This window comes from Triticum urartu, chromosome 3A (assembly GCF_056163025.1).
Source record: "Triticum urartu cultivar PI428250 chromosome 3A, HENAU_Tu73, whole genome shotgun sequence".
Taxonomy (NCBI): Eukaryota; Viridiplantae; Streptophyta; class Magnoliopsida; order Poales; family Poaceae; genus Triticum; species Triticum urartu.
Window position 1 is genome coordinate 242,582,627 of NC_141875.1, and position 16,335 is coordinate 242,598,961.

General features: G+C 45.2%; 1 protein-coding gene across 1 annotated transcript; it reads left to right on the forward strand.

The window, feature by feature from the left end:
* The first annotated feature begins 12,888 nt into the window (after nt 1-12,888).
* Nucleotides 12,889-14,149, forward strand: LOC147979343 (uncharacterized). The gene is made up of 3 exons (XM_087516733.1): nt 12,889-13,230; nt 13,313-13,342; nt 13,712-14,149. The coding sequence occupies exons 1-3, from the start codon at nt 12,889-12,891 to the stop codon at nt 14,147-14,149; spliced, it is 810 nt and encodes a 269-aa protein (XP_087372859.1).
* The last annotated feature ends 2,186 nt before the right edge of the window (nt 14,150-16,335 follow it).

A 16,335-nucleotide genomic window follows, 5' to 3' on the forward strand; every position in this document is an offset into this window, starting at 1 on the left:
TCTTAGCCAAGTTACACTTGAGCAAGAAAATAGCTTATTGAAGGGAATTATAGAGAAAGGAGTGTACAAAAGCCTTGCCGGGAGTAAGCAATTCGAGGAAATTGTGCGCAAGCAAGGAATGCACCGGAAGAATCAAGGTGTTGGTTTTGAACGGAAGTTCAATGCCAATGGAGTTGAGTGGGAAGAAGATCAATACCCAAGACAAAGTTTGTCCCTCAACAAGAGAAGCATACTTCTTTCAAGGGGACACAAGCTCAAGATGATCTTCCACCACAAGACTACAAGCAAAAAGGCAAGGACAAGCTTCAAGAGGAAATTGATGCATTTGAAGAAGCTCCAAAGACCTTAGTCAAGTGGATTCCCAAGACTACTTCAAGTTCCACTTCATCAAGTACGACTACAACTCCAAGGATTCCCATCAAGATGATGTGGATCCAAAAGAAGAAGAACTAGAGAGTTCTTGAGGGTGACTCCGCCAACATACTTCACTCTTATCATTTTGGCAAGAACAAGTGCAATCAACTTCCACATCTTGCACTAGTTCAAGGAGTCAAAAAACCTCTTGTTGGTAAGACAAGGGACAAGGTAACCTAAAAGTTTTCATGGACATCATCTTTTGTGTGCATCACTCTATGTCTATGGATATCCTTGCTTGTTCCTTGTGGGACTAACCCATCTAGGTATTGAAAGTGCAATTCACTCAAATGGATAGCTCCAAGATATCTACATCAACATTGAGCATCCACATCTTTAATATCTACATGAAGTCATCATCGACAAAACCCAAGGTTAGTTCATCCCTCTTAGGGGGGATATCACATCTAGGGGGAGCTTTACTCTAAGACTTGAGCTAAAGCAACTCTAAAGATGTGAACAAAACAATGCTTTATGTAAAAGTGGTAACCCCACTTGAGCTTAACGATGAGTATGACCTATGATCAAGTGCTCTCACTTGACTCCTAAGTCAATATACTCATATATAGATGACCTAGTCATCGCAAATTGCTTGATAGATGCTAGAATTGGTTGTGCATGCCTTGTCACATATTTCATTTGCCATCTTATTGTGTGAGCATGCTGGTTTCATATTTTACTCATTCGAGGACATCCACTTGTTGTTTTGATTGTTTGGTTTTATCTTCTTTTGCCAAGTGGATGGACAAGAATGCCTAAGAACCTCCTCTAGCTATCTATGATGTTCTTGTCTCAAACTCTTCATGCTGCATCACAAAATTTGATCAAGTCAGATTCGAACCACTCTATGTGAGGAGCGCTCGGAGTCCCCGATTCGTCATAGACTTAAACTTCCAAAACCTCTTTATGATTCTCGGTCTGACCGATACTCCACTTTCGGTCCTACCGAGATCATTAAGTTGATCTAGGTTTTTGATCTCAGTGCAACCGATTTGAACATTTCGGTCACACCGAGTTTCAGTAACTGCTTGCAGTTATGAATCTCGGTGCCACTGAGTTGTTCCACTCGGTCACACCGACAGGGTCGGGCCATATATAGTCACGGGCAAAATTTTGGAAATTTCTCCAAACCCCTTCGCCCGCGCGATAGCCTGCTCTGCCCTCGTGGTCTCCGGATCATCTTCGCACAGCCAGCAGCCTCCAGTCACTGGTCTCCATCGCCGTCAACGGGAATTCTGCCCCGCCGTTGCCGCTGTAGCAAGTCTTCACCGAACTAGGGTATGGACTTGATCACAGTGCTATTCCCCGTCCAATTCCTAGCACATTGTGTTCTTCATGATTCTTGACATGATTGAAACACTCCTATCCAGTCAAAATGCCCGTAGATTAGCTTTGATTCGAAAATTTTAGGGTTAGGTTTCCGCCGAAACCATCTCGGACCCACCGAGTTGAAAAACTCGGTCCCACCGATTTGGCTTATGCCATTACACAAGTGAGACTCGGTCTGACCGAGAATTACTTATCGGTGTGACCGATTTTGGAACTCTTTGAAACCCTAGCAGTCTCGGTGCCACCGAACTGTGACTCGGTCCTACCGAGTTCACTAGTTTAGGTTCCAAAACTGCTTCGGTATCACCGAGTTTGAAAATCGGTAGATCCGAGATGATTTCAGTGGGAAACTAAAACTAAGTTTTTGGATCATTCTTTTGCAAAAATCTCTGCATTTTGTGATGCTCATCCTTCCTACCTCATCTATAATCTATTCACAGGGTCAGCAGTCAGTTTGCAGCATGTCTGATCAAAGTGATAGCCAAAATATGTCAGAGCAGCAAGTGGTGATGAGTGAGGGCACTAGTCCCTCCAGTTCATCTGATGAAGGCAGCAGGAGCACTCCTAGCAACTTGCCAAAGGCTGCCACGAGACAAAGGAAGAAGAGGACTTCAGATTCCGAAGATGAGAACTATGTGGCAGAGGAAGAGGCCACTTCCAAGAGAGTTAAGCCAGCTCAAGGCACTAAGCCAGGTCTGAAAATCAAGAGGCCAGCAGGCAGGCAGCCAATGTCAAAGGCCAGAATATCAACTAAGAAGCCCATAGAGCCAGTTGCAGCTGAGGGCAAGAAAAGAAAGGAAAGGGTGAAGAAGACTGTGGCTAGAGTGCTTGGCAAAGCTTCCATCATGGAAGAGGAAGAAGAAGAAGAGGTAGCTGCACCAGCGCCCAAGGCACCCAAGCTAATGGGAGATGCCATAAAATCAGGGGGAGCTGCTTCCAAGGCCAAGCCAGATCCAAAGTCCAAGCCAAAGAGGAACACAAGAAGCATTCCTGCAGCTGAGAAGAACAAGGCCCAGTGCCTGAGACTGTTGCAGAAGAAGAGGAAGAGAATGTCCTGAGAAAGCTAAAGCCCAAGTTCCCAGACCACAACGATGCTCATCCTGTGGCTGAGGATATGAAGCTCAGGAGAGATTCAGGGCTGAGGAAGTGGAGAGAAGCAGACCCGTATGCTTCAAGGAGAAGGACAGCAGTTGACTACAGGTTTCACACCAAGGAGCAGCAGGATTTTTATGAGACAGTGCTGCTAGATAAGAAGCCCATTGTCTGTGATATGCAAAGGGTTGATTGGCAATACATTAAGGACAATGAGGAGCACTATCCTGGAGTGCAAGACAGCTTCATAGCTTGTGGAGTAGCTGACTTTATTGGGCAGAAGCTCACAAAGTGGAACGAGGAACTGATCATGCAATTCTACTCCACGGCACACTTTTATCCAGATGGGAGGATCACATGGATGTCTGAGGGTACGAGGTACCAATCCACTATTGAGGAATGGGCGAAGTTCATTAATGCCCCAGAGGAGCATGATGATGACATGGACATATATACCAAGAAGAAGATGGACCAGAACTCAATGTCCAATATGTACAAGGAGATCCCAAATGAAGCACTTGATACCTTCAAGTTTGGCTCAGTACATTACCTTCTGTCAGGGCTCCCGACCATTAATTGGATCTTGAGGCACACCTTATTGCCCAAGTCTGGAGATCACAAGATGATCAGAGGCCATGCTATCAACTTGCTACATGTGTTTGATGTGCCTCAGAAGTTCAAGGTGATGAGCCTCATAGTGGAAACAATCAAGAGGACTGCAGCAGATCAGAAGAGGAGTTGCGGATATGCCCCTCAAATTCGGGAGCTCATCAACTCCAAGATGGGCACGGGCATATATCTATTGGACAAGGAACACCTGCCCATCCGTCCAGATTTCAAGGACAATCAAGTTGTCATGACTGAGAATGAGCCATCATCTGCCCAAGCATATGCAAAGAAGGAGAAGGCGAGGAAGGAGAAAGCTGCCAAGATGCCTACTCAAGAGGAGGCATCTGAGTATTTCTTGAAGACTAAACAAGAGCAGCTTGGTTACTTGATTGCATCCACGCTGAGGATTGAGCAAAGTCTAGCCACCCTCACTCAGAATCAGCAGAGCCTAGAGAGAATCGTGGAACAGAAGTTCTATGACTTGGATGTCAAGGTAACGGAAGTTCAGTCTGCAGTGGAGCAGCTCCAGGAGGACATGCAGGAGAGGAGAGGCAGGACTACCACTCATGCCTTTGCCAGAGTGCCACGAGGCCCGAGGTCATCTGCCGTGCCAGTTGCTGACACCAGAGCCACCACTTCAGCACCAGCTACAGCCTCAGCTCCAGCGTCTACTTCAGCTCCAACTCCAGCGTCTACTTCAGCATCTACCAAAGCCTTTGTCCTTGGAGTGATCCGGACTCCACCACCACCAGAAGATCAAGCCTGAGCGTCGATCTAGTGCTATGCATTTTCTAGGAACTTTTTGGTAACTTGTTGCCAAAGGGGGAGAAGATGTATAGATCATAGGCTTCGAGAGAGAGAGTGTTGCTTTTCTGTCTTGCTTTATTTGGTGGTTTTTCGAACTTGTTTGCTTTTGAGTGCTTGAGATACTACGTCATTATTTGTGAGACATTGATGATCATGTGTTTGATCATAAGCTACACTTAATGCTTGCTTATTGCTATTATCCTATCTATCTTGTGTGATCATTCACTTTTCTTGGTGATGAGTGCATGTATTTCATTCTTATCATTATTAAGCGCTCCACCAAGATGTATGTGACATGGAAGAGTAACACATGACTCTAACTCTTTGTGCATTCGCAGTCCAAAGCAAATTTTAAATATGCACAAATTTAGGGGGAGCTCTTACTTATCACATACTTCTCAAAGTGACGATATATTTCGTGCTTATTATCATTTGTCGAAGCTTTGATCTATATGCTGTCATCAATTACCAAAAAGGGGGAGATTGAAAGTGCAACTATCCCTAGGTGGTTTTGGTAATTCATAACAACATATAGCTCATTGAGCTAATGCTATTCCAAGATGATTATTTCAGGAAAGCTCAATGATTGGCATGGCATGGATGTGAAAGTGGAACCCTCAAAATGCTAAGGACAAAGGATTGGCTCAAGCTCAAAAGCTCAAGACTCTTCATTTTATATTTTAGTGATCCAAGATCACATTGAGTCTTTAGGAAAAGCCAATACTATCAAGTTGGGATGAGGTGTTGCTTAATGAGCCTCTTGCTTCATGTGCTTAGTGATATGCTCCAAAACCCTCAACTACTTTCCCATATCCACATTTGACCTAAACCCTAAGCCAAACTCGGTCCTACCGATTCTTCCTATCCGGTGCCACCGAGTTTCACTTGTCATTAGCCACTGCCAAACCCTAGCAATTCGGTTCTACCAATAATGATCTCGGTCCTACCGAGATGGGGTTGCAAACTCTCTGTTTCCCTTTCGTAACTTTTCGGTCTCACCGAAAGAGCGAATCGGTCCCACCGAGATTGCAATGTAAACTCAGTGTTTCCCCTTTGTAACTTTTCGGTCTCACCGAGTTCCACTCAGTCTCACCGAAAGAGCAAATCGGTCCCAACGAGTTTGCCTGACCGACTCTCTGGTTAGCTAATTACCAAATTCGGTCTCACCGAGTTTGTGTAATCGGTCTCACCGAGATTACGTTATGCCCAAACCCTAACTATATCGGTCCTATCGAGTTGCATGTCAGTCCCACCGAAAATCCCTAACGGTCACTAGGTTTACATTTTCGGTCCGACCGAGTTTATTGATTCGGTCCCACCGAGATTGGAAAACTGTGTAACGGTTGGATTTTGTGTGGAGGCTATATATACCCCTCCACCTCCTTCTCATTCGAGGAGAGAGCCATAAGAACACACACACCATTCCAACTCATATGTTCTGAGAGAGAACCACCTACTCATGTGTTGAGACCAAGACATTCCATTCCTACCATATGAATCTTGATCTCTAGCCTTCCCAAGTTGCTTTCCACTCAAATCTTCTTTCCACTAAATCCAAATCCTATGAGAGAGAGTTGAGTGTTGGGGAGACTATCATTTGAAGCACAAGAGCAAGGAGTTCATTACCTACACACCATTTGTTACTTCTTGGAGAGTGGTGTCTCCTAGATTGGTTAGGTGTCACTTGGGAGCCTCCGACAAGATTGTGGAGTTGAACCAAGGAGTTTGTAAGGGCAAGGAGATCGCCTACTTCGTGAAGATCTACCGCTAGTGAGGCAAGTCCTGTGTGGGCGATGGCCATGGTGGGATAGACAAGGTTGCTTCTTCGTGGACCCTTTGTGGGTGGTTGCTTCTTCGTGGACCCTTTGTGGGTGGAGCCCTGTGTGGACTCACGCAACCGTTACCCTTGGGTGGAGCCCTGTGTGGACTCGCGCAACCGTTACCCTTCGTGGGTTGAAGTCTCCATCAACGTGGATGTAGGATAGCACCACCTATCCGAACCACGGGAAAAACATCCGTGTCTCCAATTGCGTTTGAATTCTCCAAACCCTTCCCTTTAAATTCTTGCAAGTTGCATGCTTTACTTTCCGCTGCCTATATACTCTTTGCATGCTTGCTTGAATTATGTGATGATTGCTTGACTTGTCCTAAATTAGCTAAAATCTGCCAAGAACTAAAATTGGGAAAAGGTTAAGTTTTTATTTGGTCAAGTAGTCTAATCACCCCCCTCTAGACATACTTTTGATCCTACAACCTTCTCCAACCATGTCCGGAGCGGGAGGCAAGTGGATGGTCTCCTCCTTCATGGAGGGAGACGTCAAGAAACTGAGGAGAGTCGGATACCTGCATGACGATATCACACACCGGCTCCCAGATGAGGGACAACTCATCCCCACCCAGAGCCCCATGAGAGGGTGGTATTCCTCACCCATTTCCTCCGCGGACTGGGATTCCCTCTCCATCCCTTTGTCCGGGGACTCATGTTTTATTACGGCCTGGATTTCCATGATCTGGCCCCGAACTTCATCCTCAACATCTCGGCGTTCATCGTCGTGTGCGAGGCCTTCCTTAGCATCAAGCCCCACTTCGGCTTATGGCTGAACACCTTCAATGTCAAGCCGAAGGTAGTGAGTGGCCGCTAGGCGTATTGCGGAGGCGCCATGGTGGGCAAGATGCCCAACATCACATGGCTCGAGGGCACCTTCGTGGACACCATAAAGGGGTGGCAAGCGGGGTGGTTCTATATCACCGAGCCGCGCGACCCCGCATGGGTAGCGGCCCCCGAGTTCCGATCTGGCATCCCCAGGCTGCTCACCTCCTGGAAAGAGAAGCGCCTGTCCTGGGGTAATTCAAAAGAGCTGACCGGACTCCAGTTATGTATTCAGAACATGGTGGATAAGAAGCTCAAGCTTGTCAACATAGTCCAGGTTATGCTCGTTCGCCGGATACTCCCGTGCGAACAACAGGAGTTTACCTTGTGGGAGTTTAATCTGGCGCAGCACCGAACTCTGAACAGGCTCTTCGACACGACTCATGAAGATGCTTGGAGGGTGCTGTTCAAGGGCGCCGCTGTCCCTCCCCCCATTATTGAGGATCGCGGATTCAGCACAAAGCGCCACACCAGTGCGGTAAGTTGTTTTACCTCTTACAGGATATTTGTTATATATATATATATTGGCTCTATGCAGGATCTAAACTCCCGTAATTTTGACAGGACTAGCAGAAGATGGCCAGACAGATCGACTGTCCGGCTCCCTTACCCGAAGGCCCCGCAGACGCTCTTCTGACGAAGATGCTGACTTCGGCCCCCTATAAGGTGCCGGAGAAGACCAAGAAGGCCAAGGGAGCTCGAAAGAGTTCCCAATGCCAGGCGTCGTCGAACTCACCGTTGGATGACTCTGCGGCACACTCTTCCCCCGAAGATGAGGAGGAGGAAGAAGAGGCTCCCCCACCGACTGGGGGAGACAAGAAAAGGAAGGCCGCCCCAATTGGGGAGGCCGAAGGGTCCAAGAAGGGAAGGACGCTCCTTCCAGACAGCTCCACCGCCGCCGACGAAAGTGAAGACGAGTGGTTGCCCAGGGGAAAGCCCCAGGGGAGATCGTAAGTGTTCGGATACCAAAGTAACCCATAGGATTCCTTTGTTGCATTGCTTTTCCTAATGCCGAACTCAATTGTACAGGCCGCCCCTAGCCAATATCGAGGTATCCTCGGACGGCTCCCTGGGCTTGTCAGACATGGATAGCGATCCAGTCCCGACCGCCACCTCCCCTCATCCGGCCGACGACGCCGAGGTGTTGTCTCAAGAGGCACCAGATCGAGGGGGGACAGTCCCGGAGGCGCCTCAAGGCGACCTTCCGGACTCCGGGAGACGAGGGGACGGGGTCCCCGAGAGCTCTGAGTTCGGCCCTCAGCCGAACACCGCGCCGGACCCTCCAACGGATCCGAGCTCGGGCAGGCGATCCCCTTCTAAAGAGGGTGAGACGCCTGTGCCGGTGACCTCTATCCACCCAGAGGCGCCGGACACTATGTTGTAAGCGCTTCGCAACGCTTCCATCGAGGAGGAGCACCGCACTATCATGAGTGCGGTGATCCAGAAGGTTCAGTCCGCCAAGAGCGGATTGACTGAAGCATGTACTAGCCTTCTAACAAGCTTCGAGGTAAGTGTTTTAAAATGTAGTATAAGTGTTACTGCATAGACAGTAGCCCCTGATGCTTTGTTCGGTGTTCACAAATAAAAGCCGAACAGAGGATCAAATAATATCGCAGGAGTCTAATATAAGTATGTCAATATGCATGTGCATGCTTCGCTGCTGGCGTCCACCGCACTAACTGCGGAGGTCGCCATACTGAAGGAGGCCCTTGAGGGGTCCCAGAAGGAGCTCGGCCTTGCTAAGAGGCAGCTCGAGGAGAACAAGGGTAAGTGATACCCCGTCTGTAGATGAGAAAAAGGACGTGATTGCTAAATGACAGGATCATTGTATGTTTGCCAGGGGCCACGACCGAGGTGGTGACCCTGAAGCAAGAGCTGTCCCAGGCCGAAGAAAAGGCGGCCCTGGAGCGCACCGAGCGAGAGAGGCACGAGGCTCGGGTGGGCGAGGTGCAACAAGAGCTCCAAGCTCTCGTGACGAAGCACGAGGCATTGGAGCTTGAATTGAAGACGACAGAGTCTGAGCTGGTCGCGGCCCGTGAGAGCGCGATCCGTCTGCATTGAAGGTGCACGCCGGGCCTTCGCCCGTGTGAAAACGCAGTGGGTAAAGCTAGACGCCATGAAGCTTATCAAGGATGGGCCGCCGGAGGGCAAGGAGCACCGCCACCCCGAGATGTACTACGAGGGTGTTCTGCCGGGCACCCGTCTTATCGCGGATGAGTGTTCACAAAATGTAATATTTGAATGAGACTTGCTCGTTTTTTTATCCTGTGTAATGAAAACTTGTTTCATATGCGCTATGCAACGCTTGTGTGAATTTAAAATATTACCTTCTGTATGGATGTTTATATAATCTGAGAGATGGCTAGTCCTCGGCTTCTGCCCCCATACCACGAGTGTTGGGGTGTTCGGGATAAACCTGGGCACTCTTGTTCCCATGTTTGGGTCCTTCGAGGGAGGTGCTCAGCACAACGAACAAGGAAACCGGACTAATAATGCTTTATCACTCTCACTTAGCCATAGAATTCTATAATTTTAAATTTCGGCGAAGCCCCTGGTGTTCAGAAGGCCGAATTCGGGGCGCGATACACGCCTATAGGCCGGACGGAGCCGGCCCTTCGTCCTAAGCGGCATAAGTCTTTAGGGACTCGAAAAACCTCGCCGAACAGCGACCAGTCTCTCGCCTTATCATGACAGTCAGTTTTAGCTTTCTCTACTGAGGTGCTCGGCCCGGTAGAACTGGGGCACAATCGCAGTAGTTCTCCTAGCGCTACCTTAGCCGATAGAGCGGAACGTAAGGTACCAAAACATAGGAGCCGGGCAAACCCAACATTTGACCAAAGACATGATTCGGAGCTGATGCATATAATGGTATAAGTTCGGGGTGCCGCACTTGTGAATTATGCAATGCTATCTTGTTGCAAGGCATTATATTTGTGAATTATGCAATGCCATGCTGCTTAGCCAAGCGTCATATATGTGAATTATATCTGTAGTGACCAGACCTCAGACGGTCCAATCTCTGTGCTCCGGTGTCATCCCTGGATCAGTAATGCTGACACCACACAGTACTCGGAGGATTTATAAAAGAGTAGCAATCACACACTTATTACATCGAGTGTCTAAATAGAGAACATATTACAATAAATATGGCTTAAGTCCATTTAATAACGATAACAGCGGAAGGCTTGGAAGATAAGTGAGTCCATCAACTCCAACGGCATCACTGAGTATAGAACCACGACCTAAAAACTCCTTAATCGTCGTCTGAAAGGTCTGCAACATTAACGTTGCAGCCTGAAACGAATCAGCACATGGAATATGCTGGCAAGGTAACACATAGAGAGTAATGGAATGAAACAGCTATACTATATGCATATTTGGCTGGTGGAAAGCTCTATGGTTACAGTTTTGCATAAAGCCAATTTTTCCCTACTACAAAGAAATAAATTTTATTTAACTATCATGGTAGTTGTTAAACATTGAGAACACCCAGGTACATAAAGAAAAACAAGCAATCCTGGAATACCCAGGTACCTCAATCCACCCAGATGCGTGTTTAAGTTGCCACCTTAGTTAAACCATTAATTAACAAACTCACATCTGTCATGGATATCACTCACCCAATCCACGTCTACTAGCATAGCACGGCACTATAAGCATAACGTAATAGTAACTCCCAAGGGTTTGAAAATAAACAGGTAATAGGTACTACCTCAACTACTTCCCATCCCACAATTTAATTAGATCCTAATCATGCAATGTTTGAGGTTTGATCTAATCCAATAAAAACTAGGTAGTAGAAAAGGTATGATCAAAGTGTTACTTGCCTTGCTGATGATCCACGAAACCTAGCGATTCTAAGTAACAGGCGGCGCACTCCGGATATTCTATCGCACACAAACAAACAAGCATACAATAAGTAATCATCTAATGCACAGGTAAAAGTCAACTAAGAGAACTAACCACAAAGTTCAACTTAAGAACTCCGGTTTGCAAAAAGAATCAAATCGAACGAAGCAACGAAAGTCAAATGGCAAAAGAAAACAACTTCGTTCTACTAATCTGGATCTAAGTCAAATTTTACAGTAGCAAAAATTTGTTTAAGTTGGTTAAACGGATAGAGGGTTTCGAGATGAAACTCCAGGCGCTTGAATCGCCTGATTCCGATAAACGAGTGAAAAGTTATACTAAAACGAAAATCGAATCATAAATCGCGATCAGAAAAATCGCGGATTTAATCTAAGAAAAAGAAAAATGACGAACGTTCGCTAGAACGAACGAATGGACGAACACTCGCTAATTAAATAAATCGGAAAAACCGATCTATTTAAAAAACCTAAACTAAAATAACCGACAAAAAAACCGACGGAACGGTTTTTCGAAAATAAAATGGCGGCACGGATTTCGAGGCGACCTCGGGCGGCGAGGCGGCGGGCGGCGGCTGCGCTGGCGACGGGCGGCGGCGACAATGGCGAGCGGGCGGCTAGGGTTTGGGCGGCGGCTGGGCTGGCTTCGACCTCGGGTGCCCCGGCTTATAAAGCCTGCCAGGCCAGAGTCCCGGGCGGACACGGCCCAGTTAGGCCAGTTGCCTTTTTTTTATATTACGCGCAGAAGAAAAATAAAAAGAAATACTAAACGGACTCCAAAAATCCCGAAATAAATTTTCCCGGGCTTCTAAAATTAAGCCGCACAAGGTGAACATTTATTTGGGGCCTAAGTGCAATTTTTAAAAACACACATTTTGCTAAATTCAAATAAAATAACGAAAAACTCTGAAATAAAATCTTATTTGATTTTATTATTAAATCCTCAATATTTCTTTATATTGGGAAAGTCATTTTATTCCCTCTCTCATATTTTTGTAATAGAAATAATTGATGATAAAATAATTAAAATCAAATGATCCTATTCTCAAAATTTGAGAAAACTCAAATATGAAAATAATGAATTCCCCAACTCTCTCCGTGGGTCCTTGAGTTGCGTAGAAATTTCCAGGATCAAACCAAAAGCAAAATAAAATATGATATGCAATGATGATCTAGTGTATAACATTCCAAATTGAAAATTTGGGATGTTACAATATCGTGCCATCCTTTTTTTGTATTTCTCATTGCTTTTGTCAACAATGTTTGTATATTCAACTGCTCTTCCTGTGCATCAGCCATTTGAATTGGTGATGGAGAAATCTGGAGTGAAAACAAGGTCTTCAGAGCAGACAATGCTACCTGGTGAAGCAGATATCTTGCTGGTTACAGATAGCTCTTCAGAGGAGGATTCAGAGGCAGATGACCAATCCTATTATCCCCCTGAGGTGTATGCTCAAACTTGGCAGGGTTATATTACTCATATCATGCATATGTTGTATTACAATGCTTAGTTTTTACATCATATACACGATATTGAATGCCATCTCCTTAGTTGACACATCATATATGCGATTGCCCTCTTCTCACTTCCTTAGTATATAAATCATATATTTTAATTATATCATGCCATGATGTTTACATAGACAGCATGTATCTGAATTATGGCATGCCAACCCATTTTCTAAAGTCATAAAATAGTTATATCTCCTGTTCACATAGTAATCATATTTTGAATTATGTCATTCTATCCGTGAATTATATCATGCCATCATGTTTCCATCGACGGCATGTTTGTGATTTATGGCATGCCAACCACATTAATAGACACATCATATAGTTATATCATATCATCCTGTTTACATAGTCATTATATTTTGAAGTATGTCATTCTATCATGTTTAGTTAGACATCATACATGTGAAATTGTGTCATGCTATCCTGTTAAATTAGCCATCATATATGTGAAATTATGTCCTGCTATTCTGTTTGGTTAGACAACATAAATGTGAATTATTTCATTCCCTGTTTTCTTCCCTACTATCCATTGCACCTGTCTATCTTACAATGTTTGTACATTCAATTACTTTTCTTATTTATCAGCCATTTCAATTGGAGGGGGTGATGGCAGTATCTATGGGAGTGAAAACACGGTCTTCAGAAAAGATCATGCTACTTGTCGATGGAGATAGAACCACGGTTGTAGTTGCCCAAGAACCAGCCCCGCCACACATAACCCAGACTCACGCATATTGTACCCCTACCCAGTTGGACAGAGAACCAGCTACACCCCTCCTAACCCCAACCCCAGCAGATAGTAACCCAGTTCCCATTGACACAACACCGTCTCCACCACAGAGCACCCAAAGACGAGCAGTTAGTAAGGCAGCTACAGTGCCCAAAGCACGAGGACCACCACTCCGAACCCCAAGTCGATGCTTAAAGCAGAAGGAGAATTGTTCTCAGGCCAGGTTCCATAGCTGTGGTTCATACTACTTTACTCTTGCATCACTGCATTTACTCATACCAACTAATTTCAAATTTGAAGGATGCAATTGAAACTCCAATGGTGCAACAGGTATGTTTTAAACCTGTTTCTTTAATGTGTTTGTTGTTGTAACTTGCTCTATGTTGATTTCAGTTTCAATTGAATAAACAGTTATATTCTCATGCCATGCATCTTACAAGTGTTGTTATTGCTATGTAGTTTCCCACACTTATATTCTGTCTAAGTTGCTTTGTCTTAAATAGATATGATTCAAACTGTATCTATCTTGATTTGGCAACATAAACTAGAATGATATAGACCATACAGTGACCATACTACATAGATATATATTTGTTTCAAGATGTTATCCTGTCCACCTTACTACTGAACTGGTTTACCAAAGCGAGTTTCATATACTACACTTTAAACCTCTGATGTGTTTGTTTGTTTCTCTTTTAGAATGCGGATATAATACTGGAGAAGAGTACCTTGTTATGCAATGGTATAGGAAGTAATGCAGATAAGGTTCAAGATAGTGAGACATCCCTGTTAGTCTCCAAGAAAGCTGATAAAAACAATATTGAAGACACTGAGACAACCCCAAAGTCTTGTCTTGATGTAGTGTTCGAGTTACTAGCTACTACTGCTGGCACCAGCTCTTCGAACTCACTGCCTGAATCAGTTCGGCTTCTTGAGTCTCAACTTCAAGTTGAAAGACATCGATCAGATGTTATGCGACAGGAAGCCGGAGGACTGAGTAAGTCCCTGCAGAATTCAGATGCATACTTTCTGGTGCAAAAGCAAGTGCTGGAGGATTTAAGTGCCAAACAAGAGAAAGTTAATAAGTTTGTTAAGGATCTTGCCAGCATTATGGGTACCCAGGATATTGTTTCTTGAGCTCTTATGAAGTGGTTTCAATTATGGACTTGTTTTGCTGCGGCGTTTATGTGTTGCTTTGTCCCCTATATTTGCACTGGTGGCGAAATTTGATACCCAGTGGATGTAATATGTGTAATAGCCGTGATAGCCTAGCGTAAGTTGCTTACCTATTTATTTCCTTATTGTCTTTCTTTTTTTTTCTTGTAGTCAATGCAATTCTTTTTCCGCAGTTTGCTAGTGGCCGCGATAGCCTATCTTTAACATGGGCCTCCTATGGGCCGTAGAAACAATGGGCCTTCTAAGGGCCGTAGAAACAATGGGCCTTCTACGGGGTGTAGAAACAATGGGCCTTATACGGGTCGTAGACAAAATGGGCCTTCTACGGTCTGTATCATCAATAAGCCTTCTACGGGCCGTATGATCGGTTGGCCAAACACGGGCCATTAACAGACCACATTATGGTCGTAAATGGGCTAGAGTTGAAATCGTCCGTTCATGGACCGACCATAACGGGCCATCGTTAATCGGCCGTATTTGATGACGCTATGAAAATGGCCCAATGTATTAACGGGCCACAAACGGGCCGACTGTAACCACGAGCTGAATTTGGCCCACAAGCAGAAAATGACAGTAACATGCCAAAAGTAAACGAATGCAGGAAATGAGCCCAAGAATAAATGGGCCCTGAGAAGGCCGAAAGATAACATGGGCTGAAAACAGCCCAATGGTATAATGGGCCGTTAATGGGTATAAAGTGATACACTGTTCATTACAGGCCAGTTTTACCATGGGCCGTTAATAGGCCGAGGGTTACTAAGGGCCTCATATGGGCCGAAAGACGTCATGTTCCATACATGGGGCGGAAGTTAAAACGTGGTGGAATTATATTGGATGGCCCAGATGACACTACTGGGCCTAATTCGGGCCCTGGGTTAGCGGGATGTAAATGGCCTATATGCGAACAGGCCGTTAACAGGCTTGCCGTGGGCCGTCCTGCCACCTTTTAACCAAGTCAAACAGGCCAGCCTTTTCACAGGAATGGGCCTCTGTTGGGCCGTGCCATGTGTCGACGTATCATAGGCGCTTTGGGTCCAATGAGTGGATGACATCTGTCCCAGCGGCGACCCAACACATGTTCCCTCCAGCCAATGATGATTTTACACGTGGAAAATCCCCATTGGTCGGGGTTGTTAATGGGTTATCGCATCCAAAATCGGACCCGATAGCTTAATGGCGTTCCATTACGATGGATGCCACGTGTCGGTCACCCTTGATAAAAGCACTTCTATGACGCACGATTTATCTACATGGAAGTGGACACTTCCATGATGATAATTTTGGTAATGTCATGGAACACTTCTACGACAGCACATGTATGACTATCTTGACTCTGTCATAAATTTGTCATGGATGTACATGCATGACAGAAAACGTGACCTACTGTGACAAACATGTATCATCACGGAAGTGTATTTTTTTAGTGACAGTTACCTCATCAAGTTCTACTTTCCTCCCACTCACTTCTTTCGAGAGAAACTCCTTCTCTAGAAAGGATCCATTCTTAGCAACGAATGTCTTGCCTTCGGATCTGTGATAGAAGGTGTACCCAACTGTCTCCTTTGGGGTATCCTATGATGACACATTTCTCCGATTTGGGTTTGCGCTTATCAGGATGAAACTTTTTCACATAAGCATCACAGCCCCAAACTTTAAGAAACGACAACTTTGGTTTCTTGCCAAACCACAGTTCATATGGCATCGTCTCAACAGATTTAGATGGTGTCCTATTTAACGTGAATGCAGTTGTCTCTAATGCATAACCCCAAAACAATAATGGTAAATCGGTAAGAGACATCATAGATTGCACCATATCTAATAAAGTACAGTTACGATATTCGGAAACACCATTACGCTGTGGTATTCCAGGTGGCGTGAGTTGCGAAACTATTCCGCATTGTTTCAAATGAAGACCAAACTCGTAACTCAAATATTCTCCTCCACGACCAGATCGTAGAAACTTTATTTTCTTGTTACGATGTTTTTCCACTTCACTCTGAAATTATTTGAACTTTTCAAATGTTTCACATTTATGTTTCATCAAGAAGATATACCCATATCTTACTCAAATAATTTGTGAAGGTCAGAAAATAACGATACCTGCCGCGAGCCTCAACACTCATCAGACTGCATACATCAGTATGTAT